Source organism: Lactuca saligna, chromosome 3 (genome assembly GCF_052625555.1).
Source record: "Lactuca saligna cultivar CGN05327 chromosome 3, ASM5262555v1, whole genome shotgun sequence".
In the NCBI taxonomy this organism is placed as follows: domain Eukaryota; kingdom Viridiplantae; phylum Streptophyta; class Magnoliopsida; order Asterales; family Asteraceae; genus Lactuca; species Lactuca saligna.
The window spans coordinates 2,155,653-2,165,844 of NC_136419.1; the positions used below are offsets into that span (position 1 = coordinate 2,155,653).

The 10,192-nt window shown below is 35.5% G+C and overlaps 1 protein-coding gene across 1 annotated transcript; it reads left to right on the plus strand.

Moving 5' to 3' along the window:
• Positions 1–6,581: 6,581 nt before the first annotated feature.
• On the plus strand, positions 6,582–9,521 carry LOC145033817 (uncharacterized). The gene is made up of 9 exons (XM_078982337.1): positions 6,582–6,607; positions 6,721–6,771; positions 7,766–7,887; positions 7,976–8,167; positions 8,257–8,412; positions 8,525–8,670; positions 9,249–9,281; positions 9,343–9,399; positions 9,516–9,521. The coding sequence occupies exons 1-9, from the start codon at positions 6,582–6,584 to the stop codon at positions 9,519–9,521; spliced, it is 789 nt and encodes a 262-aa protein (XP_078838463.1).
• Positions 9,522–10,192: the final 671 nt, after the last annotated feature.

The window sequence follows — 10,192 nt, forward strand, 5'->3', positions numbered from 1 at the left end:
AGCATTCTCCTTACATAGTCAAGATAGTCACCGACAACTATAATTAAAATGTACAACTTTTTTTTTCTTCCTTGCATCTTTGAACAAATAACGACTATATAGCTTCTAGCAAACTTTATCAAAAATACCCTGTATTAAAATTATATATCCATCTAAGATAATATCTATATAATATATTATTCTATATTATCTTAAATTTTTTAATTATTCCTATATTTCTTTGGATTGAATTTTAATTTTCAAAAACATTTTTATATTAAGTTACATTATGTATCCTTTTAATTTTAACTTTTTCTTGTAATATTAAAGGATAAAAAGCAATTTAATTTATTCTTTAAAATACGACATAAATTAATGACCGACATTTCTGTGTGTCGTGATTCATTGAAATTTTACAATATATGACATAAATTTTATGACAGACTTTAGTGCCTGTCATAGAACTGCTGTATGTCGTAATTCGTCTGTCAAGAAAAGTCTTTTTCTAGTAGTGTGAGATTTAGTGATGGTACATTTATCTATACTTTGAACTAAGTTTGTATTTAAGCGAAAATTTTATTAAAGATGCACCCTAGCAAGATACTAAGGGCCAGAAGTACAAAGATTAATCTTTAGAGAAGAAAGCATACATTATGTACAATTTAGATGTGTAGCACACCACTTATCCCAATCCATTTCGTCTCATGTTTTTTCATGTATTTTCTCCATGTAAATACTGTGGCTTTGATAAAGTCCACAATTTTTGCGGGTTTCGATGACTTGCCTCTAAAAATCCAATCATTCCTAGCCTTCCACAAGCTCCAAATAGTTCCGTATAGAATACAAGTAAGGGTCTCTTTCTTCTTTGGACAATGTCCCCCGATCCTGGCAAAAGCTAGCACCTTATTGACTCGAGAGAATATTCGGGGGATAATTCCACACCAGTTGAGCACCGTAAATAAGATCTCCTTCGCCAGGCTACAGGAGGTTAAAATGTGGTATGCATATTCATTTCTATCTGCACAAAAGTCGCACATCGGTAAAGTAACAAGGATGTTTCTTCTCTGTAAGTCCCCAATCTGCTTGTATATCAATCAGATACGTTTGATGGTGCGGAATCTCAATCAAACGGATGATGCCAGATCAAAATAGAAGAGAAGGAGAAGAAGAATAACTTGAATCTATGATGTATTCAAAGATATGAGTGATGCTTCATACACATTAGATTTTCTCTCACATACTAATCTTCTCTCTAGATTCTCTCTCTACAATATACAATCCTTCTCTATCCCCCTTTTGTCAAGCACTCCTTACCCTATATATATGAGATAGTTGGCCGTACACGGGTTTACGGTTGTAAACCTGTGTACGACCGTACACACAGCCGTAAACACACATTTAGCCGTAAACACTGAGCTGTTTATGGTCCTAGACATGAAAATACATACTCCTAGAAAAGCAAAGTATAAACCATAGTTTTAGACCCAACAATCTCCCCCTTAGTTTATAGCTTTCTTTTCTAATTGGCCTAACAAACTCCCCCTAAAAAGGTAGTTGGCTTTTCTTGTCAATCTCCATTTGGAGTTTGACTTCAGCTTTAATCTTTGATATCTTCACGACTTCAAGATGAACATACGAATCTTCAATAAATGACTTCATCTCGAGCAATTGGGCTTTTCTTCAAAATTTGACTCTGAACGCACATTGGGTGAGGAGGCTTTTTGATAAGATTCTTGAAAAATAGCGCATTCAACTTGAGAACTTTCAGAGAGAATAATAGAGAGAACTAATCTTCTGGATCACTTCAACAGGTTCATAGATAGAAGAAGACTGATTGAGGAGGTTTCAATGAACCCGTCACATAATCTTCAATTGCAGCTTCACTTTGCTTCTGGGGTTGAAGGATTGAATGTTAAAAGAATAATATTCATTTCTTGCTCCTTCGAATGAGAATTCTTCAATGATCACGGATGAAGCTTCGGCTCATAAATTTTTGACATAGACTTCATGAGTTTCATCTACACCTGAATTCACTTTTCAAGACACAACAAATCTAAAAGAAAAACTTTAAAACAATTTTTTTGGATTTTTCATATTTTCTGAACAAGAAATAAAACATAAATAACACTATTTTTGGCTTTATAATTTTCTGATTTTTGTTTTTTTAATTCTCCCACTAAATTTGTGCATAGAGGAAAACTATGAGCAAATTTAACAAAAACAAAAATAATTGGGATCAAAGTTATGAGACAGTCTTAACTTTTTTTATCAGTACCTTCACCTTTATGAATAGATTTGGTCAGTTGCCGGTATTGTTGCCCACTTAAACACAAAGAATTTTGACAAACTTTTCCAAATATACCATTTAGCTGATGACTACCACGGGTATTGTTGTCCACTTAAATTAAGTAGCGAGATCTACAGACAACCTCTAAATGGTTCAAGTTTAGTTACACTAGAATGTGTTCCCCACTTCCCAATATACCTTGGTTATCATGAACTTCCAAAAAACTCCTTACTTTAGGTGAGTAAACAATTATTGAGGAGGAAGACAGTTTTAGAGATAGATGCATATGTTGTGTCCCCAGGTCGGATCTCTTTCAATCATGTAGAGGGGGCAACATATGACTACCATGGATAGAGGGATTGAGAGGTAGAATGTTGCATATGTTGTGTCATAGGTCGGATCTTTCGATCACGCAGTGGGGACAATATATGGCTAACAAACAGAAAGAATTTCATAGATAAGGAGGTGCGTATAATTAGAGTTGCATATGTTGCAATCCAGGTCGAATCTATTCCAATCACATAGAGGAAGCAACATATAACTAACAAATAGAAAGCAAGAAAATAATTTCTATAGGCCTACTTTATCAGAACCCCCCAGTCGCCCTATCAGAACCAGAATTAAGGACATTAGTCCGTTCATTAAGGAAAAGTTAAGCCACACTTCTAGATGCGTATTAATTTAGTGTATCCTATAGCTTCCCATGTTTATCTCACTACTCAATCTACCCGAGTGTCTTATGGTCAGTCCAAACAATCCTATCTAAATCCACACTGTCAAATCCTTTGTGCCTACCAGCACATTGATCACAGAGTGTAGACGATTCAGATTCAGTCCTTTACACATGTTTTAGACTGCTCTTATCACATTCTTGATATCACTTCCCAAACAATACCTACCAGAGAAAAACTATAAGAAAGAAAATAATTGTCTTCAAAATGAAACAGTGTAAGATAAGCTCAGGAGTATCGAGAAGAAAAATCAAACTATAAGTTACCTATTGAATTTGCATCCGGAAGGTCTGAGAACAGTACGCATAATCTCATAACAAATCCGAAAATTCTTCATGTCATTAAGCACAAACCCTATGTGATCCTTTCCTTTCTTCCTTTCTTTCCTTTCCCGCAAAGGACACATACTCTCAAACAATTTTCTGAGTGTTTTACAGTTGAGAGATGTCCCCTATCATGTGCCTGGAACAGCCACTACCAACAAACCGAAGTCTGATAATATGCCTTCGTACCATAGGAAAAATGGTCGAACCGTCAGGAAATAGCTTAATCGTTTAAGAAATGGCTGAACCATCTAAAAACGGCCGAACCGTCCGGGAATGACTGAACCTTTAAGAAATGGCCGAACCATCCAAAAATGGTAGAACCATCCAAAAATGACCGAACCATCAGGAAATAGCCGAACCGTTCAGAAATGCACAAACTGTCAAGAAATGGTCAAACCATTTCTAAAAGGTCGATGAGATATACATATCAACAAAGTGAAATCAATGACATATTCTATTTGAGCTCCCAAAACATTATTAAAATAATCAAACCATGGTTTACCTGCTCTATATAAATGGTACTTAATTGTGACTACACAAGATTGCTGGAATATTGGATTCCAACAGCCATGTGTGAGCATGAGGGAATTAATGTATGGTTCCTTGATGTTAGTGTTCAACAACTAAAATCATGTTGCCGTTTTAACTTTTAACATCCCAACAGTGGTCAACATCCAAAAACCTTCTATTTTAACATGCACACTCTCATGAAATTACATGTAGAAGGTGTTATTCACATTCAACTACTTAATAAGTAACATATATTCACCTTTGAAAACATTAGTATAAATAAGGCATCTAATGAATTATCAATCGATAAAAAGTTACAACACCTTAAGATTTATCGATGTAAGTCCCTGATCTGCTTGTGTATCAATCAGATCCATTTGATGGTGCGGAATCCCAATAAACGGATGATGTCAAATCAAATCACTACTAGAAAAATAGCCTTTTATGATGCGCGAACCATGACACGCGGTGATTTGTGATACGCAAAGGTGAGTGTCTAAAAAATAATGTCATCTCTTCCAAAATTTAAAGGATTTCAGACGCGCATTTTTGCGTGCCCTAAAATTAGTGTGTAAACAAAAAAAATAAAAACACGTAGGGCACCTGCGTGTCGTCTACGACTATCGCTTTATAAATTTTAATAGAACGCGCGCGTTCCATCCGGGGAAAATGAAATCCCAAAAACTTAAAATCCCTGCCTTCCTTTTTTTCTCCCTCCACTTTAATTTCCCTAGTAGCTAGGGCTTTTTTCAAGAACTTGCCCCGATTATGCCCTCCTGTACTGCTCGTTCTCTCTTCAACTTCCCTTTCTCTCCTTCTCACTTTGACAAACCCTTTCTCTTCTTCTCAGTTCTCGATGTCGACAGCTTCTCCCATCTCCGACGTTTCTCTTGGTGTTGGCGCCTCCCACCTCTGACCTCCGTCTAGCCCCGCCCCACCGTCCAACGCTTTCCAGCGTCACCCAGCCGATGGAGCCCCTCATCTCCGGTAATCTCACCTCGCCTGCCCTTGCCAACAACATTAGGTCCGGTGACCTTAGGGTCATTGCTTCTATTACTCAAATTTACAAGCCCTATGTCTTATTAAGGTATGTTTTTCTTGATTCAAACTTCTCAATGTTTTCATTCTTCTATAAGAACCCTAGCTTTGCTAAATCTCTTTTTATTTCCGGCTTAATTTCTCTCTATTTCATTTACGATCGAAGGAACAAACTTCCGATATTTGGTGAAACTAATAATCAATGATGTGTGATTAGGTGAAATAATCGACTAGGGTTAACTAGGAACAAAGACACATGGAAACGGGAAAGGGGATGAAAAAGAAACACACAATATGTTGGATTAGGTGAAATCATCGGTTTTGGCAATTTTCTTGCCATCATTGATACTACCGGAAAGCTTAGTTGGCAGGAGGAGTCGCTTCACTTTGGCTAATGCAGATACAGCAGTCTCTGCAGCATCAATGGAAGATGATGTTTTGGCTAATTTGATCAGAGGCTTCACATCCCCTTCTACAATATAAGAGATTTTGTTCTTGGACAAAGCACCCAAGGCCCGAGCTGATTGAGTGGCAATAATTTGAGTGTTGCTTGTTAAAAGCTTCATCAAGGATGCACAACCTCATCAGTTGCAAGACTATCACATATATCTTGACGAATGCTGAAGAGATCAGCCAAGACAGAAGCTACATGTTCCTGTGTTTCCTCATTTGAAGAATTAAGAATCTGAACAAGCGATCTCAACCATTTATAAGCATCTGATCCTTTTTGAACAAGGTCATAATGTGATGCCATGGTAAACACATGACCTAGTACTTCAATTTTGTGGGCTTTTGATTTTGGGGTGTCCCCCCAAAGTAGAGCTAGTTGCTGATTAATAGTGGCAGCATCTTCCATGCGTATAAGCTTTCTTAGTGCCTTCCATGAGGCTTCTTGTCCCTTTGTTCCACCAGTTTTCAAGAACCATAGGAAAACAGGAAATGCTTCAGCACTTTCAACACATGCATAGATATCTTCACTGTGACAACATAATTTCCACAGAACATAAGCTGCATCCTCCCTCCCTTTATCAGATCCGGTTTCTAGTTTCCAATACTAATATATGTTTCTCAAATTGAAGTATTTGTTGTTCATGATGAATTACTTCACATTATTAACGCGTTTAGCTCGCAATCACCTATATATCTATTAACATTATTGATGATGAGATGGGGGCATTCATGTCTTTTTTGCACACAACAAGTTGCAAGTATAGTCCCATTGATTCTTTTCTAGATGTTTAATAGAACTCTGTATAAGAGCACATCAAGATGCAGTGCTTTCTTTGACTTCTTCGCCCGTTTCCCTTCTTCTCACGCCATCTCATACCCATCTTCAGCTACTAACAAACTACACCCACGACCTTTCTTTCTCTAAACAAAAATCTCCCAGCCTTACTCTACAAGCTCTCTTTCTTTATATCTCTCTCTAAACCTAACACTCCTCGACCATCTTCCCATGATTACTAAGAAACAACACAAAGAATGAACCGATTCAATACTTTCAGTCATATTCTTTACAAAAGAACCTCAAATTTTACATGAACTTGGTTTCAATAGTTTCATTCACACCATAATCAGTGTTCAGAAAGGAAAGATGAACCGATTAAGAATACAGAAAAAGTGATGTCTCCTACCAGGGTCCAACCCTTGAGATCGAGGGAGTTCTTTGGGGAAATCACATATAATCGATGCCTAAGGAATTCGTCGTCAATGACAGCTGGAAAACGACAATGGCGGTGAAAGATTAGGAGTCTGAGAATCGCTTTCATTATCTTCAAAGATTTCGTTAGTCGTCTTTTCTCATTTTTATTTCTCATCTCAAAAATCTATGTTTGTATGTTTATTTTAGGGTTTTATTTTGCGTGTTATTCAGCCCCACTCTTGCTCTTTATCCACTCAGGTAAGCTATAGTTTTATTGCAAAAACTGCTATGTGTTTTGTACGTAAAATATTTTGATCATTTGTTTTTGGTGGAGTTTAAAATTAAGAAATCATGTCTTGAGTTGCTGGAATTCTCTTTACCCATAGTGCTTTGGCTTAGTATTGATATTTGATTATGCTATTTGACCATATACCATCACAGGTTTTCATAGGTTCACTAATGTGTGATCAGATAATGAAAAAGTTTTAGAGGCTACAGATGTTTAAATAGTTCATACAATGGGCTGATGTGTGCTGTTATAGAAAGAAATAGACATCTATTGAGTAATTGATTAGCTTATGGTGAGGATGTTAAAACATGAAATAAAACCTGATAAATCTAGTGCATCATCTGTCCACAAATAAGTTCTTGTGTCTTCTTAGCTTAAATATAAATAAGTATCAATCTCTTTTCATGACATATACAGTTTCTTTTTACATGTATAACAAAACGTCTGGAAGGAATCGAATGCCATGGGGCCCACATGAGGGCCCAATACACCAGGCCCATGGGCCCCTCCCCAAATTACCTGTTGTGAAAGGGAATTAACTGTTGTGAAAGATGAGATTCATATATTAGGTTAAATCATCCCCTAATTACATGCTGAAAAAGATGCAAGAGCCTTTGTGTTGGTTGTTATCTTTTCCTGTAAAATTAAGACAACTCTTTTTCAATCTTACACTTCAGAAGCTTAAGTACAATAGACATGAGGTAAAATTGACATAAGCATATATATATATATATATATATATATATATATATATATATATATATATATATATATATATATATATATATATATATATATATATATTCCTTTGTGTTGGTTGTTATCTTTTCCTATAATGAAGTTGTTTGTTTTTTGTTTGGAAAATATTGGTTTTAGAAATATAATTATTTTTCCTGTTCTATGACGTATAAGTACACCCATACTAAAATAATATTAATATTTTTTTTATTGTTGTTTAAAAAGCCGTAGGAGAGGTTTTAGATGGGATGAAGCCAACCTTGGTGAAATTGAAGCAAATAAACATGTAAGACAGAAAATCACAGAACCCAAAACTCCATATCATCCTATGATGCATGATACTGATGGTATTATACATATCCCACATTCCATTAAATTTAAATTAATTATTAATTTGTTATGTAAATTAATTCAAGTGTTGTTGACTTACTGTAGGATCTTTATCTCCTATTGGGGGCTCTGATAGTTTCCTTGAAGGAGATGATAACAGCAACATCAGACTGAATGCTGATGCAATTCGTTCAACACTAAATGAGATGGCATCTTCTAGTAGAAACAGTAACTCCCATTCTGGATGGACATCTTCAGATGATGAAGATGAAGCAGATGTCATGGATCATGATCTAGGTTCTTCCTACTTCCTTCATCTTCACTCTTTTGCTTTTCTTTTATTAAAAAAAAAATTAAATTAAACTCATGATATGATGAGGACTCAGATGATGAAGGTGGGAAGAGTGCAAGAAGCTTTAGGGAGAAAAGAAAGGTGCACTATGATGAATATCGCAAAGTGAAAGAGTTACAGAAGAAGGAATCAATGAAAAAGGATGATGAAAAGCAATCCATTGTTGATGGTGTGGGAGATATAAATATCAGTATGCACTACAAAAGATAAGGACACGCAAACATGTCCTTTATTTCTCATCTTCTTGGATTTATTTATAAAATAATTATTAAGTTATCTGATGAGCTTATTTTGTACATCAGAATGCAATTCACATATGAAATTCGAGAGGGTAGGAGAAAACGGGTTCTCTCGGTTGCAGGGCGTTTGGATGCTGCGGGAGATTGTGATCTCGATTGTGATGAAGATACTAACAGCTCTGTGTTTCCCTTATGTGTTGTCACGAGGGGTATTTACGGTATTTTGTTACCTGTTGGTGGTGAACTCGGGTGTTTACAGGTTTGCATGGGTGGGGTGTATGACTTTTAGTATGGTAATCGGTAAAAGGTAAAAGGTAAAAGTGAGTCGGCATTATATCATATCATATTATCATATATTGATATGTTATCATATATGAGTGGCTATTTGATCAATGTCAGTTGACACAAATATATAAAAGTGGGCTCACTCTATTATGATCTTTTTTACTCAATTGTCACATTACGTTTGTCCCAAAGTGAGTAGGCTTCAACAAATATTAATTCTTGTTTTTGTTTTATATTTGGGACAATGTTATTAAATATTATTTGTATTTTTGTATTCCCATGTTATTAGGTCCAAACCATGGTCATTTGAATTTGTTGATTTTAGAGGTGAAATGAGACGATATATATTTGCGTGTTTTCCAATCGGGTGACACTGAATTGGGTTTGTCATCAAAGTAAGGTTTGATTTAATCTCTTCAATCCTTAACACATTGATATGTCATATGTTAAAGTTGACTCAATCAGTTCGTGTTTTTGTTGTAAATTGTAAATTGTAATTCAGGGGATTCTTGGTCCATATGCATCACTTGAGAAGGTTCATATAGTATTTTAAATAATGTTGACTCTTTGTTGATTTATTGTTGTTTTTTGTGCAGAAAGGTGCTTTATGTTCTGATACTAGTATTGGTCAAGGGGGTACTATTACATGGAAGGTGCTTCAATACACACTTGCTTACTCCATTGTACACAAACTAAGGAAATAGGAAAACACACAACGGAAATTGGAAAGCGAATGAAAATGACAAGTGATTTTGTGTTGTGTTTACAGGGTTGATGAAAGCGAATAGCTCTCGAGTTAGAAGTGGAAAAGAAAGCTCAAGCCGAAAGAGATAAGATGCTGAAAATGCAAGTGTTGTATTCTTCATTTCAATTGTTAGTATGAAACATAGAGTAGATTAGATGAATGCAAATTTATATATTGTAAGAAATAGAATTGTATGACATTAAAGTTTATTCAATGGATTGTATTTTTTTGTATATGGTATTTTATTTCTATTATGACACATTAAATGCAAATTTAATTTAAAAATTAATAAATATATAAATATATATATATATATATATATATATATATATATATATATTTAAATATTTAAATTTACGATACGCAAAAATGTGTGTCATCTTCATTTATGACATGTCCTTTCTTGACAGGGGCTTTCTTGATACACATTGCGTGTCATTAACACGCGCGTCGTAAGGTTACGACACGCGAATGCATTTCGTCTTCATTTATGACAGGGCCTTCCTTGATACGCATTGCGTGTCGTAATTGCGCGTCGTAAATAACCGTCATAAATGCGCGTCGTCTCTCTTTATGACAGGGCCTTCCTTGACGCGCATTTGCACGTCGTCTGAGCCTTTTACGATGCGCAATGAGCGTCGTAAAAGGCTGTTTTTCTAGTAGTGAATAGAAGAGAAGGAAAAGAAGAAGATGACGAATCC

Bases quoted from the DNA above. Each gene is read 5' to 3' on its own strand.
- LOC145033817 (XM_078982337.1), top strand. From the start codon at position 6,582: ATGACAGCTGGAAAACGACAATGGCG. The intron at 6,608-6,720 runs GTGAAAGATTAG...TGTTTATTTTAG, and splicing joins GCTGGAAAACGACAATGGCG to GGTTTTATTTTGCGTGTTAT. The intron at 9,282-9,342 runs GTTCATATAGTA...TTTTTTGTGCAG, and splicing joins CATATGCATCACTTGAGAAG to AAAGGTGCTTTATGTTCTGA.